Source organism: Vipera berus, assembly GCF_964194415.1.
Source record: "Vipera berus genome assembly, chromosome: 2".
In the NCBI taxonomy this organism is placed as follows: domain Eukaryota; kingdom Metazoa; phylum Chordata; class Lepidosauria; order Squamata; family Viperidae; genus Vipera; species Vipera berus.
The window spans coordinates 179599662-179618944 of record NC_138203.1 but is presented as its reverse complement, the minus strand read 5'-3'; the positions used below and the strand labels follow the sequence as shown (position 1 = coordinate 179618944).

Here is a 19283-nt window from a genome sequence, read left to right as displayed (position 1 = left end):
TTCTTTTGCGCTCAGCCTTTCTTATGGTCCAACTTTCACTGCCATACATTGCAACTGGGAAGACCATAGCCTTGACTATACGCACTTTTGTTGACAGGGTGATGTCTCTGCTTTTTAGTGTGCTGTCTAGATTTGCCATGGCTTTCCTCCCGAGGAGCAAGCGTCTTTTAATTTCTTGACTACAGTCCCCATCTGCAGTGATCTTGGAGCCCAGGAAAATAAAATCTGTCACTACCTCCATTTCTTCCCCATCTATTTGCCAGGAATTGAGAGGGCCGGATGCCATGATCTTGGTTTTCTTAATGTTTAGTTTCAACCCAACTTTTGCACTCTCCTTCTTCACTCGCAACAAGAGACTCTTCAGTTCCTCTTCACTTTCTGCCATTAGAGTGGTATCATCTGCATATCTTAGGTTGTTGATATTTCTTCCAGCAATCTTAATTCCAACTTTTGACTCCTCTAGCCCTGCCTTTCTCATGATGTGCTCTGCATATAAGTTAAATAGGCAAGGCGACAGTATACAGCCTTGCCGGACACCTTTCCCAATTTGGAACCAATCAGTGGTTCCGTGTCCAGTTCTCACTGTTGCTTCTTGGCCCGCATATAGGTTTCTCAAGAGACAAATAAGATGTTCTGGTACTCCCATCTCTTTAAGAACTTGCCACAGTTTGTTATGATCCACACAATCAAAGGCTTTAGCATAGTCAATGAAGCAGAAGTAGATGTTTTTCTGGAACTCTCTAGCTTTCTCCATGATCCAGCGTATGTTGGCTATTTGATCTCTAGTTCCTCTGCCTCTTCGAAATCCTGCCTGTACTTCTGGTAGTTCTCGATCCACATACTGCTGGAGTCTAGCTTGTAGGATTTTAAGCATAACTTTACTAGCATGAGAAATGAGTGCAATGGTGCGATAGTTTGAACATTCTTTGGCACTGCCTTTCTTTGGAATTGGAATGTAAACTGATCTTTTCCAATCCTGTGGCCACTGTTGAGTTTTCCAAATTTGCTGGCAAATTGAGTGTAGCACTTTTACTGCATCGTCTTTTAAGATTTTGAATAGCTCAGCTGGAATACTGTCACCTCCACTAGCTTTGTTGTTGCTCAGCTTTTCTAAGGCCCACTTCACTTCACATTCTAGGATGTCTGGCTCGAGGTCAGTGACCACCTCATTGTGATTATCAGGGACGTTAAGCTCATTCTTGTATAGTTCTTCTGTGTAATTTTGCCATCTCTTCTTAATCTCTTCTGCCTCTGTTAGGTCCCTGCCATTTTGGTCCTTTATCATGCCCATTTTTGCATTAAACGTTCCCTTCATCTCTCCAATTTTCTTGAAAAGATCTCTGGTCCTCCCTATTCTATTGTTTTCTTCTATTTCTTTGCACTGTTCATTTAAGAAGGCATTCTTATCTCTTCTAGCTATTCTCTGGAATTCTGCATTCAATTGGGCGTATCTTTCTTTTTCTCCCTTGCCTTTTGCTTCCCTCCTTTCCTCAGCTATTTGCAAAGCTTCCTCAGACAGCCATTTTGCTTTCTTGCATTTCTTTTTCTTTGGGATGGTTTTGGTTGCTACCTCTTGTACAATGTTGCGAACCTCTGTCCATAGTTCTTCAGGCACCCTGTCTATCAGATCTAATTCCTTAAATCTATTTGTCACCTCTACTGTATATTCAACGGGGATATGATTTAATTCATACCTGACTGGCCTGGTGCTTTTCCCTACTTTCTTCAGTTTAAGCCTAAACTTTGCAACAAGAAGCTCATGGTCTGAGCCACAGTCAGCTCCTGGTCTTGTTTTTACTGACTGTATAGAGCTTCTCCATCTTTGGCTGCAGAGCATATAGTCAATCTGATTTCTGTGTTGACCGTCTGGTGATGTCCATGTGTAGAGCCGTCTCTTGGGTTGTTGGAAAAGAGTGTTTGCTATGACCATCGTATTCTCTTGACAAAATTCTATCAGCCTGTGCCCTGCTTCGTTTTGTACTCCAAGGCCAAACTTGCCTGTTATTCCGGTTATCTTTTGGCTTCCTACTTTAGCATTCCAATCCCCCATGATGATAAGGACATCATTTTTTGGTGTTAGTTCTATAAGGTGCTGTAGGGCTTCATAGAACCGGTCAATTTCATCCTCTTCAGCACCGGTGGTTGGGGCATAGACTTGGACTACTGTGATATTGAATGGTTTGCCTTGGATTCGAACTGAGATCATTCTGTCATTTTGAGGATTGTATCCCAGTATTGCTTTTCCTACTCTTTTATTGACTATGAAGGCTACTCCATTTCTTCTGAGGGATTCTTGCCCGCAGTAGTATACCTGATGGTCATCTGAATTAAATTCACCCATTCCTGTCCATTTTAGTTCGCTGATACCTAAGATGTCGATGTTCAGTCTTGTCATCTCTTGTTTGACCACGTCCAGCTTTCCTTGATTCATGGATCTTACATTCCAGGTTCCTATGGAGAAAAAATCTTTACAGCATCGGACTTTCCTTTCACCACCAGACATATCCACAGCTGAGCGTCCTTTCGGCTTTGGCCCAGTCGCTTCATTCTTTCTGGCGCTACTAGTACTAGCCCTCTGCTCTTCCCCAGTAGCATACTGGACGCCTTCCGACCTGAGGGGCTCATCTTCCAGCGTCATATCGTTTTGCCTTTTGGTACTGTCCATAGGGTTTTCATGGCAAAGATACTGGAGTGGGTTGCCATTTCCTTCTCCAGTGGATCACGTTTTGTCAGAACTCTCGGCTATGACCTGTCCGTCTTGGGTGGCCCTGCATGGCATAGCTCATAGCTTCATTGAATTACGCAAGGCAGGGCTAGATGAATCAAAATTTGGAATTAAGATTGCAGGGAGAAATATCAACAACCTAAGATATGCAGATGATACCACTCTAATGGCAGAAAATGAAGAAGAACTAAAGAGCCTCTTGTTGCGGGTGAAGAAGGAGAGTGCAAAAGTTAGGTTGAAACTTAACATTAAGAAAACCAAGATCATGGCATCCAGCCCTCTCGATTCCTGGCAAATAGATGGGGAAGAAATGGAGGTAGTGACAGATTTTATTTTCCTGGGCTCCAAAATCACTGCAGATGGGGACTGTAGCCAATAAATTAAAAGACACTTGCTCCTGGGGAGAAAAGCAATGGTAAATCTAGACAGCACACTAAAAAGCAGAGACATCACCCTATCAACAAAAGTGCGTATAGTCAAGGCTATGGTCTTCCCAGTTGCAATGTATGGCAGTGAAAGTTGGACCATAAGAAAGGCTGAGTGCCAAAGAATTGAGGCCTTTGAACTATGGTGCTGGAGAAGACTCCTGTCAGTCCCTTGGGCTGCAAGGCGATCAAACCTGTCAGTCCTAGAGGAGATCAACCCTGACTGCTCTTTAAAAGGCCAGATCCTAAAGTTGAAACTCAAATACTTTGGCCACCTAATGAGAAGGAAGGACTGACTGGAGAAGAGCCTAATGCTGGGAAAGATTGAAGGCAATAGAAGAAGGGGACGACAGAGAATGAGGTGGCTGGATGGAGTCACTGAAGCAGTAGGCGTGAGCTTAAATGGACTTCAGAAGATGGTAGAGGACAGGAAGGCCTGGAGGAACGTTGTCCATGGGGTCGTGATGGGTCGGACATGACTTCGCAGCTAACAACAAAGTCATTGACTGGTATCTCTTACATAAAGGCAAAAGAAGAGGGCGTTGGTTGCCTCCAGCCCGTTGACTCTTGATATATCTGTAAAAAGTTAGTATAGCCAGGGCTTTTTTTGTCATAGAACGCTCAGAACGGAGTTCTGGCACCTTTTTTGGATGGAACCTTGTAGGATAGGCAAGGCAGGTTGTATGACATGTGTGAGTTCCGGCACCTTTTTCTTTTACAAAAAAAGCACTGAGTACAGCTATACAGTACACACTAACTTTCAGCTCACCTATATTTTAATTAAAATTGAAAAATACAAGATACCATTGGAATAAGAGAAAAATAGTCTAATTACTTCCCTTTGGAAGTTGATTCCAAGGGCAACCTGTCAAGGCTTTCCATGAAGCCATTGCCACTGAATTTCCCCCATTGCTCAAGGCAGAAGCATCGTGTGGAGCAATTCATCCTGTGTTTCTTCTAACCATTGAAAACATACATTCCCTCAGCCCCAAATTGGATCTGATGATGAATCTGAATAAATGGCTTACAGCTCATGAAAACTTGTGCCTTTTAATAAAACTCTTTAGATGGAAAAGGTGCTACCAAATTCTTGATATTTTTTTTGCCACCATAAAGTAACAGGGTCCCCTCTTACAATGTCAGACCTCAAAGCTGGCCACTGGCATTGTAAAATATTATTGCCAAAAGCTGGAAACAAGGTCAGAGGTGCAATTAGATCCCAACTTGCAAGGACAGGTAACATAAATCTGCTGGTACATAAATTGTATATTTGACCCTATTGTTGCAGTTATCTATTAAGAGCAAAGAATATTGTCATCTTTGTTGTTGGAATGACAATATCAGAGACCTATGTTACTCCCAGCTATTTCAGAGTTCTTACCACTCTCAAAAGAAAAAGTATGAGTATTTCTTGAGGGAAGAAGTCACGGCAAGTCTCTACTATATTCTGTTTCCTTGGCATAATAAGAAAAAGAAATCTATCATTCTTAGATAAAGGTCACTAAAAAAGTGCTTTCCTGACCATTGCTATTTTCAGTGTCTTGGATTACGTTTTCCATTATTACCAGGTCACATGTGCTTTTTTGTGCATAGTTGCAATGCAGAGTCATAACCCATTGGCTGTAGGTGATAATGCTTTGATTGCCCCAGGTTGCAATTCCTGTCACTCCCTCTTTGGACCCTCTGAAGATGCTCACTGATGATGCTGACATAGCAGCTTGGCAAAATGAAGGTTTACCAGCTGACCGCATGTCTGCTGAAAATGCTACCATTCTGACCAACTGTGAGCGCTGGCCACTCATGGTTGACCCCCAGCTGCAGGGCATCAAGTGGATAAAAGCCAAGCATGGAGAAGACCTCAGAGTGACTCGGATTGGCCAGAAAGGGTAAGCAGACACGATTAAACAAAATGGCAATAATGGATGTGTTCAATAGTAGCCTCATATCTGGGTGTCACGTGTGTGATGTATGTCTTTCAGATTGTGGGAGCCAACTGTATTTTAAGAAAAAGCTCTCCAATTTGACGCTATTTCAAACTTTTGGGCATTAACTGGCTTTGTTTACTATCAGAATGACAGAAATTTCTGATTAAATGGGGAGGAACTTTGTAGAACTTGTCATGGTTGCTATAGAAACCTGAAACTGAACGGAGAATGAGAAGAAGGTACCAGCACACTGTACGTCAGAGTGCAGTTTTAAGTGCCAGTGATTTAATCTCTGTTCTATTCTTTTCATAATTCAGTTAAAGGAATAGAAGGATCCAGGCTTCTGTGAGACGAGGATCTTCCAGACTGTGCTTTTGTGAGTTCTCAAAAGGAAGTTCATTAGTGTGAGGGTAGAAGTAATACATTGGTCCCCTGCTTAGAAGATCGCCTAATGAATTATCTTGGAGAAGATTTAAAAAGAATTGAAAGAGAGCAAGCTTGTAGGGCTAGCTGTTTTTATCTCCTCTTCTTGTTACGTCCTAATGAAGAGGCCTGCCTTAGATGCATTGTCACAGATTTTAAAAATGCTGAAATCCAGACCTTTTTATAGTTCTTAAATTTTATTTAGCCAGCGCTGGTAATTTTGCTTACAGGTTTTGTTGCTGTGAGTTTAGCTGGATATTAGATAGATCTGTATCAGTCTAGAAAAATATTTTTGCCCTGGATTTCTCATGATTTTGGGATATCCCCGTCTTTCAAACAGTGCATGTTGTTATACCTTATCAGAGAAACTCAAGATTAATGCTGTTCTTGTAACAGATAGGGTAAGCTAGGCAATGCTGTGATAGGATAAATTAGATTTTATTAATATAAACACTGATTGAAATAAGTATACTAGTCAAACTCAACTCAAAAAACAAAGAAAGGTTAAAATATTTACTACTATTTGTATGCTTTGCAAATCTGGAGAAAGCTCTAAGCAGGTTCCAAAAGAATACAAACTTTCAAGCAAAATCAGGAATAAAACAAATATATGGCTACAACATTATGTAAAACCATAAACAACAAAACTGCTTCAAAAGAGTAATACAGCAAATGTATTAATTAATTTACTATTTATTACACTTGTGTACTACCCAACTCACAATGACTCTAGGCAGTTAACAAAATAAAAATAGAAAAACATAACAATAAAATAATAGTGCAATAAAGACAAACAAAACAAGGCATAACTAGGCAATAATGAGAGACTTATCCATACTACTCAGAAAGGACTTCAACCACCTTAGCCAAAAGTCTTGACAAAGAACCAGATCTTCAAGGTCCTTTAAAACTCTAGCAGGGTGGGGAACCATCCAGATCTTGAAGAAGAACCTCATTCTAGAGGACAGGCATTACAACTGAGTTTTGTGCATCCCAACAGATGGTACATTTAATTGAAGGAACCTGGATCATGCCAATCCTGGAAGATCAAATTGGCCAGTAAGAAGCTGTTGGAGATAGATAGTGTCTCAAGTAACCAGCCCTAAACTCAATTACTACTGCTTAGACTTTGCCAGAAAGGCTAATCAATATGACTCTGTTTCTTAGTTTAGCATATAGTGGAATGAAGTAGTATCTAACATGAGGAAGTACATACACACATTAACAGATAAAATGTTTAATTTAAATAAAGTGTCTATTGGCATACCCATTCAAAGATGAAACATGCATTTGTGCATCAAATATGAATATGCTATATGTTAGATCTTCAGTGTTTCTCATTCAGGACAAAGGATTACCACCACAAAGTGGAAATGCTTAATTCAAAGAACCAGTGTAGATTTTTAAAACAAGTTAAGGAATATATACTACACAATCTACAAAAATAAAAACTCCCAGTAGGAAGATGAAGTCATAGAAATTAACTAGTCAACTCACATATTTTTGATAATATACATTCAAGTAAATCATTCCACTGTTTAAAAATCATTCAATACATTGCCATATTTGATTTAATAAAGCCTACTAAGGGGTAAGGAAAAAAAACTGGAATAGGAATAGCAATCTAGTGGTTATCAATTGAGAGAGAATTGTTAAATCAACATAGATCAGATTCCAAGGTCATCAAGAGGATGTTGACTTGAAAAGGCAGGAGAAAAAAAATCTAGAACTTAAACCTTGGAGCATAAGCTTGTTTCTCTTTCTGTAGGGAGCCAGTTTTCGGGATGTGTATGGCGTCTTCCTAGTCAGTAACAAAAAATGTAGTTGGTTGTACATGGGAGCCCTCTGTCTTCTGAATAAGGGATTAAGATTGGGAGATTTATAGCCAAACCTGGTATAAAGCCTGAATTTTAGTGGTTCATAATGATTAAAAGTCATAGCTGAAGAGCCATACCAAAATTCTCTCTCCTGGCTGAAATAGTTATTTATCTACAGTCACTGGTGAACTTTTTTAAACATAACCTTAGTATTCTTTCTTCAATCTCCTTGCTTAATTTAAACAGTCATGCTTCTCTTATTTATAACTATATACCTAGCCCATCAGGGTTCAGGGAAACTCAATTTGCTGTTTGGGGGGAGAGGGAGAGAATACATTAGTAGGGTAAAGCTATTTTATGTAACCTAGCATTCTCCAGGAGTGCTGGAATATTATCCTCAGAATTCCCAGGCGTCATGGAATCCAAGAATATCTGAAATTCATCTGGGGCTCATGTTATGGAAGCCTGGATTTATATGTTCTTAAAACAGATAATGCGTGGAAAAAGCTGAGGCATCTCTCTAAAAAAAGCCTTTGGCGCCAGTTACCTTCTAAGTCTCTTGAATTTGGCAAAACCCAATTTTTTGAGGAACTGAAATACTGTTCTAGCTGCTGATCCACTTTGCTTAAGTAAGAATATAACAATAAATACCTAGAGCAAGTCATTGGTCTCTCCCTTTCATAATCACTAACTCCTCCCCTTCTATGCCTTTTGTAATGACTTCATCCTTTGCTTTACTCTGGGAGTTTCTCAGGGTTTTCCTTAACATGTATTATCCTGATGCTGTATTTCTTAGGTATCTGGACATTGTGGAACAAGCTCTTGCTGCTGGGGAAGTTGTTCTGATTGAGAATTTGGAAGAATCTGTAGATCCAGTGTTAGGTCCATTGCTGGGTCGAGAGACAATAAAAAAAGGAAGGTGAGATGATAGTGAATGACATAATTCTGTGACCATCACCTTTTGAAAGATGCACATGATATCTGCTATCCTCCCCCAAGGCATGTAATATTAGGGTTCAAAAACTTTTCTGAAGCCCTCAGAATTGATGTTGTAAAACTACTTTTCACAACCATCTAATGGATAAATTTAATATTTATCTGTTTGATTTATATCCTACCTGTCATTCAGGAACTCAAACTGGTGTTCACAATCCTCCTTTCTCCTCATTTTTCTCATAGATCGTTTGGGCTAAGAGACAGTAGTTGGCCCAAATGCTCCCAGTAAGCTCCTGTAGTCAAATACCTTAGCCCAGAATGGCACATTGATGCATTTGATTTAATTGGCATAGATTATAGGAGCTGCTGCATAGTACATTTTATTTCTTTTCATAAAGGACAAGGAAGGTATTGCAATGGCAAATGGGCCCTCCAAATAAGTTGGACTTCAAAAGCCAGCAGGGTCTTTGGTGATTATGTCTACTATATCTGGAGGACTTTTTTATCAGGGAAAGCTGATTTAGAATGATTAATTCTCACTGCACTGTAAAATTATACATACCTCTGGAATCTAATTAATTATCTTATAATGGCATATGGATACTGCAGGCACGAGTAATCATGCTTGATCTTCTTTCAGGTTCATTAAAATTGGAGATAAAGAATGTGAGTACAACCCCAGTTTCCGACTAATTCTTCATACAAAACTAGCAAATCCCCATTACCAACCAGAAATGCAAGCACAGAGCACCCTCATCAACTTCACTGTGACTCGAGATGGTCTAGAAGATCAGCTGCTGGCAGCAGTGGTAAGCTTGGAAAGGCCTGACCTGGAAGAATTAAAGGTAACTAACAGAATCCAAGATGGACTGAATTAATCTCCTTTTGATTTTTCCAAGATTTATCCATGCTTTAAACTATTATCTGTATCTATTATCAGAGATAAGAAAAGTTAAAGTAGTACTGTGTTTCCCCGAAAATAAGATCCAACTGGAAAATAAGTCCTAGCATGACTTTTCAGGATGCTCGTAATATAGCCCCACCCCAAAAATAAGCCCCTGCTAAGATCGTCAGACAGACAGATGCATTTAGTACCGTATTTCCCCGAATATAAGCCCTAACTGGAAAATAAGTCCTAACGCATCTTTTTAATATAAGACCTGGTCTTATTTTCAGGGAAACACAAGTATTTCTGCAGCTTTGGCCTCCCCACCAGTCGTAAAGCTAAATAGAGCTTAGGATAAACATGTTAAATATATTTTGTGCCTAGTTATAAATAAATAAATAAAAAGGCTTAATGTATATCTGGTGAACTAGAACCAGCACTTTCAATCTTGGCAATTAACGTTAAACAGATTATTAATGCAGCTTTATCCAAAGCTGGAAGCTCCTTCATCTACTATCGGGACTATAGCTTTCAAAATTTCTACCACTGGAACTAATTTCATTCGGCAAACCAGATAAAACTGTTTTTGATGGTGGCAACATGACTCCTCCAATTAGTACACTAACTCTGCTTTTTGGAGTGTTTCTATGACACAAAGGAGATACACAAAATTACATAGTTCATGCATTTTTATGGCTTTGCTTGCCACTGATTTTTTTCCCTTGACTAAATAAATGTACGTATGTCGAGTCAATGAACACTTCAGCAAATGCCATTGCCTAGAGGGACGCGGTGGCTCAGTGGGTTAGGACGCTGAGCCTGTCGATCAGAAGGTTGGCAGTTTGGCGGGTTGAATCCCGAGTGTCGCGTAACAGAGTGAGCGCCTGTTACTCGTCCCAGCTTCTGCCAACCTAGCAGCTTGAAAGCACGTAAAAATGCAGAAAAATAGGGACCACTATGGTGGGAAGGTAACAGCGTTCCGTGTGCCTTTGGCGTCTAGTCATGCCGGCTACATGACCACGGAGACATCCTTGGACAAGCGCTGGCTCTTTGGCTTTGAAACAGAGATGAGCACCGTCAGAAACGGTCAGAGTCAGAAACGACTAGCACACATGTGTGGGGGAACCTTTACCTTTACCTTTACCTAGGTTGTAATAATGCTGAGAGATGCAGTAGAACATACGAGGGAAACATAGAATGTCCTAAAGTGGTTACTTAAACTAATTCTCAAGCTGTGCATGAAACATTACAAACTAGAGCTGTCCTCTGAATACTTTAGCAAATTGAATCATGTTTGCCAAGAATTTTTGGTTGTACTGAAAATAGTCATCCTTCTTCTTGTAGCTGAACAATATGTTGCTATTGACACATAAGGAGCCCTTGTAATACATTTGTGTATGGCACATTATCATATAATTGCTAAACAGTAGACTAGAGCAACCTGCTGCCACAGACAACAGCCCCTAGAGAAGTACTCAAGATGACATAAAGATTTTCCATTCGGTGTAGCAAATCATTTCTTTTTTTCTCTCCCCATTGTCCGGCTTCTCAGGGAATATTGTGTAAGCTAAAAAATAACTAATCATAAAGTGCATTTTGTGTCCCAACACCAGGAAAAGCCAAAATCTCCAGTAACAATTATATAGTTTGTGTATTTTAAAAATTAGAAACCTTGTACAAGCTGATAAAATTAGTCTTAAAAATCCAATGTTGAGAGTATATTCCTTAGAGTAACTTGGTGATTGAGCAGCCTTATAAATGGATCAAAGAAAGAAAGAAAGTTGGGTAAAGAAAAAGGGAAATTCTGTAATTAGTGCTTGCAGTATTTGGAGTTCATGTATGACTTATGGACAACTCTCTCCAAATTCACAGAACAGAGAAATCAGGAGGAATTACTATATATTTGTGAAATGAAAAAGGACAGTACAGGTAGTCCTTGCGTTACGACCACAATTGAGCCCAAAATTTATGTTGCTAAGTGAAACATTTGTTAAGTGAGTTTACCCCATTTTATGACTTTTCTTGCCACAGTTGTTAAGTGAATCATTGCATTTGTTAAGTTACTAACACGGTTGTTAAGTGAATCCAGATTCCCCATTTACTTTGCTTGACAGAAGGTCACAAAAGCTGATCACATGACCCTGGGACACTGCAACTGTCATAAATATGAACCACTTGCCAAGCATCTGAATTTTGATCATGTGACCATGGGGATGTTGCAATGGTCGTAAGTGTGAAAAACAGTCATAGGTCGTAAGTGTGAAAAACAGTCATAAGTCACTTTTTCCAATGCCGTTGTAAATTCGAATGGTCACTAAATGAACTGTTGTAAGCTGAGGACTACTTGTATTAAATAATTAAAAGGTTAAAAAGAGTAAAACATTGGGCATTGGAAGTTAAAACTATAAAATTAACAGCAGAGGGGATAAAAAGAACCAATGTGTAGATGGGATGGATGTGTAATCATATCCTAATCTACCAGCCACCTCTAAAATCAGATGCCCCCATTGGAGCCTAAAGCCCGTTGGCAGAGCCAGGTTTTCAGCCATTTGGAGGGCCAAGAGGGTGGGGGCAGATCTCATATAACCTGCAGTTCAACTCGCATAATGCAAGAGGATATATTCTGTGTAAAACCCTATCATGCTAGATGCACAGAAGGAAGTCCATGTTTTGGGAAGTGAGGGAGGGGTTTAAAAACAATAATCAGGCTTCCTAATATACAGCACAGAAAGACAAATTTTCCTGCTAGATGTTTTGCCAGCCATCTACTGATCTATCCTAGAGATTGAAGGTGCAAGGTAGAGAGTTCACAATAATGAATAAGGAGTTTGGAAAGAAATGGATCACTAATGGAAAATGGAAGAAACTTTCTGTGCAGTTGGAAAAGCATAAAAACCAAAGGATTTAAGCCTCTCTTAATTTCAGCAGCACAACAGGATTTTGGGGTGTTGTTATTCGTAATGCTGCCAACTTTATTTCAGAGAATTGGCATTACTGTGGAGAAAGTTGGAAAAGACTGAGTTTACCATATTGCTCTTTTACACTATTAATACTGCAGAAAGTAACATTCTGAGGTTATATATTAAATTTCTTATCTCATATATCATACTCCAACATGGCTATGCAAAGAAAACCAAATTCTGCTAAGTTGTGAAAAATCATTAAATCTACTGAAGAAGCAATGCTTTTCAGTTAAATTAATTACTTCTTTAAAGTAAGGAAAATAATAGCTTTATAGTTTTTGCTTTGTCTTTTTTTCCAAACAGATCTATGGTTAGCCTATGGCCTAAAGAAAAAGTTATTAATTGCTTCATCATAGTAGCTTTTCTAAGAACAGTTCTTTTTAATTAAACATTTTCAAAAACTAAAGAAGGAAACTTTTGTGTTTTAAACAAACAGCCTTTAGGCAGCCTGTTCCCACATTTCCCATATCCAAGACTTTTCCCTTCCCATCTGTAATGTCAGAATAGCTACTCTCCATGACCAGTAAATTAGAGTTTAGGTAAGAATGGCAAACTTGCACTTGAAGTGGAGAGCAGCTCAGAGCAGCAGGAGGAAGAGGGCAATTCAGAACAAATGTTCATGGAGACTGTTGCAGGTTCCACCAAATCTTTTCTCCTAATCTCTTTCTTCTGGAGCTCCTGCTGAAAGGACAGTGCAGTGAGAAGTACATCCTCCATCCCCAAAACACCTGGAGGGGGGGGGGAGAGGAGTAAACAAACAAGTTATCATTTGAGTGAAATGCCACAGTAGAAACAAATGGAGTTTAGATTCAGTGATTGTTGATCTCTTCTCAAAGCAAAGTGATCCTTATGAGCAAATTACTGCTGATTATATGAATCACACTATCCTGCAATTGAACTGAATTGAATATTTTATTTGGCCAAGTGTGATCAGACACACAAGGGATTCGTGTCTGACACAGAAACTCTCAGCGTACATGCAAAGCATCATCATCATCATCATCATCATCAATCTTCATCCCAATAAGAGGGGTGGAGTAAAGAAGATAAGGATAAATAATAATACCATAGCCTTACTACATAGACATTAGACTTAGAAATATTTGGAATTAAGAGAGATTATGTGGTCTTTCAATTTGTTTCATCCCTAGTGCTGCTCAGTCTTTGGCACTTACAGTATTTGGGACCTAGATAACTCCTGTAGATTCTGGAAAAATTGAGCATACGATTCTAGTTTAAACTAAAATACAATACATTTTATTGCTTTCATTCAGCTGAATATGTTACATCTGTTTGTGGGTTTTACTCCTAATGGAGTAAACTGGATTGGACTGTCTCTGGAACAATCATCCTAATACAGATTTTTGGAAGTCTGGGCTGGGCCCTTGAATGGAAGTGAATGGTCTCTACAATCTTTAATATGAACTGTAATACACTATATGCTGCGTAAATGTTCTCCAATGCAGCATCTATTTAAATTTGGAAGGGTGTGCCATGTTGCATTTCATTTTCCCAAAGAGGGAGTTTCCAGCATATGATGGTTTAACGCAGGGGTCTCCAAAGATCCCTGATTTAACAAAAATCTTTGCTTTGCTTTGAAAATGATATGATGATATGTATGTACACGCACACTATATATCTCAATTTTTTACAGTCCGATCTCACAAAGCAGCAGAATGGTTACAAAATTACCTTAAAAACTTTGGAGGACAACTTGCTGTCCCGTCTCTCGTCTGCCTCAGGGAACTTTTTAGCAGATACTGCCTTAGTGGAGAATCTAGAAGTCACTAAACAAACAGCTGCAGAAATTGAAGATAAGGTAAAAATGCTAAATTGAGTTTGGTGTGTGACTGAAAACAAAAATCTATGTTAAGAGTGAGTGAATGTAAATTCTTCAAATGTTGGTACTTCTTGATAGCCAGTTTTGTTTTTAGTGATTAAGGTATCAAGCTAGAAATTGGGAAACCACGAGTTCTGGTCCTGCCTTAGGAATAAAGTCAGCAGGTAGACCTTTCTCTCAGCCCTAGGAAGGAGGCAACGGTAAACCATTTCTGAAAACCTTGCCAAAAAAACCTGTAGGGACTTGTTCAAGCAGTCTTCTAGAATTGGACATGATTCAGCATAAGAAAAAGAAAACTTATTAGTTAACCAGTGATTGTTGATAAGTATAATATATAAGCTAGATTTTTTTTCTTATTCTCTCATTTTTTAGTTTAATTTTTTAGTAATCTTTTTCTTTTTTGGTTTCTATTTTTTTCCTTCAAATATTGTTTTGTTAATTGTGTATGAGTTTGTGTTGGAATATTTGTTTTTGGCAATTTATAACTAAAATTTAAAAGTAAATGAATTGGTTAAATGCATCTTGTTTGTTCTACAGCTTGGAGACAAAGTCGCGATAAAACCACAGTCTGACAAGATTTACTAAGCATTTTTGTTTTAGTTCAGATGCCTTTAATGAGCAATTTAAGAGAAATAGTAGGATCGGATGCAAAGACCATACAACTACAGCATTCTAACAAGATGTTTTTAAAGCATTTAAGTTTAATACCAAAGTGTTTTACTTGAGTTAATTCACACGCATTACATTTACTGAATTAAATTAGGAATTGAGCGGAGGCTATACAGTATGGCAGAATCCACTGAAGTTTCCATGGCCTGTATTAAGTTGACTGGAATCCAGCATCTTGGCTGCTCCCCGGCTGAAAATTTGGCTTTGAAAATTATCTATTCAATACTCATCTGACGTAGATGTTTGGCAAATATTGGCAACATCTTTCACCTGTACCACACTGAAGAGCCCTGGGAACGGGCCCTTCAGCACAAATGAGAGATGTTTCTGAGCTATTTGTGCAGAGGGTGCTTTCAAGCTTTTGGTAGCTGGAGCTCAGACATCCTCGGTGATAAAATTACATAACACCTCCATTTTAAGATATGTGAAAATTTAATATGGGCATGGTTATGATCTTGGAAAGTGAGGGAGAATCTGATGGAAGTTAGTTCCTTGATAATTAATTTATGGGTGAAGTGATGGTTGAATGTATGTGCTCTACATCTGGAAACGTTGGGAAATTAGAAGCAGGCAGGTAAGGGGGTATGCTACACATGCTACATATACACAAATTTATCGAAAACCATGCCATTTCCATGCATACTAAGAAAATGTGTACCTACAGTAGGTGTGGCTATCTTGCCTCTTCATAGTTTTATTGTTTCTTCCTTTCAGGTCCAGGAGTCCAAGATAACAGAAACTAAGATTAATGAGGCAAGGGAACATTACCGTCCTGCAGCAGCTCGTGCTTCACTGCTATATTTCATCATGAATGACCTCAACACCATCAATCCCATGTACCAATTTTCCCTAAAGGTACAATAGTTTCATCTACAGTAAGAGTTGGCTTTCCCCCTTCTCTCTTTTTCCCCAACCCAGGCCAATTCTTCTCCAAATTTTATTTATTTATTTAATTAATTAAATTTATATGCCGCCCTTCTCCCTGAGGACTCAGGGCGGCTCACAACAATAAAAATTAAAAATCATAGAATAAAAAATTAAAAAAAAAGAATTAAACAATAAAGGGACAGATAAGGAGTCTGAGACGACAGAGGCCCACTAGCATCACATACGAGGGGCCTGGCAGTCTTGCCAGTACTTGAAACATAATTTTGTACAGTAATCAGAGGTGAAAATTTCACTTAATTTTGGTAATACAAAAACTGCCAAAATTTCACCGAATCTGGAAAGGTGTCAGCATTCATTGTGAAATCTTGTTTTTCTTCCATAAAATTTCATCATTTTTAAAAATTATTTTATGTTTGTGCTTCATGGACATTCTGACTGACTCATAACCATTCATGTCAGCCACAAGGGCCTATTCACTCCCCCCACCCTCTCCCTTAATTAGCTTCATTAACCAGCCAACACAAAATATATCAATAGATTGAGATTGCATTTTTTAAAATGTCCTAGACCTTAGATGGTTATTTAAGGATATTCAGACCTGTGAATTATGTCATCTTTAATGGGTTCCTTTTGTGCATTATGAAAAATGTATGACAAAAAGGTTCCTGGCCTTTGTTTGTGCCATTCTTTGTGTTTTTATAATAGCCAGACTCTGAATGCGGCAGATTAAATAGTTTAAACTTTAGTAGAAATGTGCTGAATTTCACTTTATAGAAGACTAGAGAAACAAACGTTATTGCATTAAGTTTCCACCAGAGATTCAAATAGTTCTTTACAATTTGCAGTAGCTCAAGTTACAGAAAGCTCTAAGAACATTCAGTGAAAAAAACTTGTCCTATGAGTAATTTAACAATATTGCATGCCTAAACAAAATATTACTAGAAACTATTTTTAATTTTTTGCTGAGACTTTCATTCCTGTGAAACAACATTTTTCAAGGGTTAATATGGCACAGCAGGCATTTAATTTAAGAGCATGATATAGCAATTTAGAATTCAGTCTAAATTTCTTTCCCTCCATAATTGTTCTATTGTATATTCCGTTTGATGGCAGCTGATGACTTTTTTGCATGGTTTTTATTTTGCTCAGGGTTTTATTTTCTCCAGCTGTTTGCTTTTCTGGTTTTGAATATTTCAGCTTCAGCAGGAAGTATATAAGGATACTTTACATGAAAACAGCTATTGTTTTTTATTTAACGTTGTTTTCTCTTGAGGGAGTATAATGCAAGGTACATAGCCTATTCGATCCGAATCCGACCGATTGCGATTAAGAATCCTCACCAGGTCTTATCTCGCTGCGATAAGGGTGGCAAAATCCAACTACTTTTCCACCCTCATCGCGTCCGCAGATAATCGCCCGGCTGCCTTGTTCAGGGTGACTCGCTCCCTATTGAACCAAGAGGTGAGGGAGGAACCCTTGCAGGGTCGAGCCGAGGAATTCGGTCAATATCTGCTGGATAAAATTGCTCGGATTCGAACTGGCCTGGACTCCAACTGGGCTGAGCTGGAAGAACAAGACATGGACAGTCCTGTCGACGTCATCTGGGAGGAATTTGATCCTGTGACTCCTAAGGAAGTGGACAGGATTATGAGAAGGTTGAGCGCCTCCACATGCTTACTGGACCCGTGCCCTTCCTGGCTGGCCTATGCAGCTCGAGAGGGGACACGAGGCTGGTTCCTAGCGGTCATCTCTGCTTCTCTGAGTGAGGGTCACTTCCCCACCGCCTTGAAGGAGGCGGTGGTGAGACCTCTCCTCAAGAAGCCCACCTTGGACCCATCCTCTTTGAATAACTTTCGTCCTGTCTCCAATCTTCGCTTCCTTGCGAAGGTTGTTGAGAGCGTGGTGGCGCACCAACTTCCTCAGATCCTGGATGAAGCGGTTTATCTAGACCCGTACCAATCGGGTTTCAGGCCGGGCTACAGCACGGAGACGGCATTGGTCGCTCTGATGAATGATCTCTGGAGAGCCCGGGACAGGGGCCATTCCTCTGTCCTAGTCTTATTAGACCTCTCGGCGGCTTTCGATACCATCGACCATGGTATCTTGCTGCGACGCCTCAGGGGACTGGGAGTGGGAGGCACGGTTCTGCGTTGGTTCTCCTCCTTTCTCCAGGGTCGCTCGCAGTCGGTGCTGGCAGGGGGACAGAGGTCGACCCCGAGGCCTCTCGCTTGCGGAGTCCCTCAGGGGTCGGTCCTCTCGCCTCTCCTGTTCAACATCTACATGAAACCGCTGGGTGAGATCATTCGCAGCTTTGGAGTAGGGTACCATCAGTATGCTGATGACACCCAGCTTTTCATCTCAACTCCAAACAATATCAGTGATGCCCTCGACGTGATGTCCCGCTGCCTGAAAGCGGTCCGGGAATGGATGGGGAGGAACAGGCTTCAACTGAACCCGGACAAGACTGAATGGCTGTACGTACCGGCAAGCCAGGATATTCAGAATGTCCCATCCCTTAACATCGGGGACAAGTTACTACCCCCTGTTGATAGGGCCCGCAACCTGGGTGTCCTCCTAGACTCGCAGCTCTCCCTGGAAGATCACATAGGAGCTGTGACCAAGGGGGCCTTCTCCCGGGTTCGACTAGTTCTCCAACTACGGCCTTATCTGGACCTGGATGCCTTACGTACAGTCACCCATGCCCTTGTGACCTCTCGCCTAGACTACTGTAACGCTCTCTACATGGGGCTGCCCTTGAGATCCACTCGGAAGCTTCAACTGGTGCAAAGTGCAGCGGCACGGACACTCTTGGGAGCCTCCCGATACTCCCATATCACACCTCTCCTCCGTGCGCTGCACTGGCTTCCGGTTGCCTTCCGTGTGAAGTTCAAGGTGCTAACAATGACATACAAAGCCCTACATGGCATGGGTCCGGACTACCTACGGGAGCACCTTCTGCCAATGTCAGCACCAGACCGTCCTGTGCGCTCCCACAGAGAGGGCCTCCTCAGGGTGCCACCGCTCAAGGAATGTCGGCTGGTGGCCCCCAGGGGGAGGGCATTCTCAGTGGGTGCGCCAGCCCTCTGGAACAGCTTACCAACCGAAATCCGGATGGCCCCCGACCTCCGCACCTTCTGGCGCGACTTAAAAACCTTCCTGTTCCAGCAGTCCGGCCTGGCCTGATAGCTTTAATTGGGGTCCCAGTTTGTTTTTTACTATTGTTTTTTATTGTTCAATCTGTATACCTTCCTTACTCTGTACACCGCCCCGAGTCCCTCGGGAGAAGGGCGGTTTATAAAAACAAATAAATAAATAAATAAATAAATAAATAAATATAGATCATTTTGGGGAAACTTAATTACTATTCTGATTTTTGCATGTGCCATTTGTGACAAGAGGGTGAGGGTGACTTTCACCTTGGTTGACATGATGTTCTAGTGGGCGGGAGCCATAGCAGCAATACTCTTCTTCTGGATCCTGCCAGCTGAAACTCCTTGGCTGACAGGATCCACAGCATACCATATTGTGTAGTGGGTCCGACGCAAGGAAGAGACGCCAGCCGGAGTACGTGTTCAGCTCTTTATTGAAGGGGGGTAGCGTGAAGTTTACCTGGCCTCCTTAAATACCTAGCCAGGTAAGCGGACAGCCAATGGGGTTGGCCCTAGGTTTCCCGCCGAAACCGGGTTTCCCGCCAAAACCGTTCAGGCCAACGCCCCCTGGTGGCTGTTGCTATGCAGGTGCCTGCATACATAACATACCACTTCTGCTGGCATGGGAGAGGTGGGT

The 19283-nt window shown here is 40.6% G+C and overlaps 1 protein-coding gene across 1 annotated transcript in view; it reads left to right on the top strand.

The window, feature by feature from the left end:
- The window catches only part of DNAH9 (dynein axonemal heavy chain 9), a gene marked incomplete at both ends in the record, with an annotated part of 232762 nt that overhangs the window by 150714 nt on the left and 62765 nt on the right, over positions 1-19283 (top strand). Inside the window, 5 exons of the mRNA XM_081320420.1 lie at positions 4801-5036; positions 8112-8234; positions 8892-9096; positions 13755-13919; positions 15324-15464. Of these exons, the coding sequence (XP_081176546.1) occupies positions 4801-5036; positions 8112-8234; positions 8892-9096; positions 13755-13919; positions 15324-15464 (870 nt within the window). The remainder of the gene's footprint in view (positions 1-4800; positions 5037-8111; positions 8235-8891; positions 9097-13754; positions 13920-15323; positions 15465-19283) is intronic.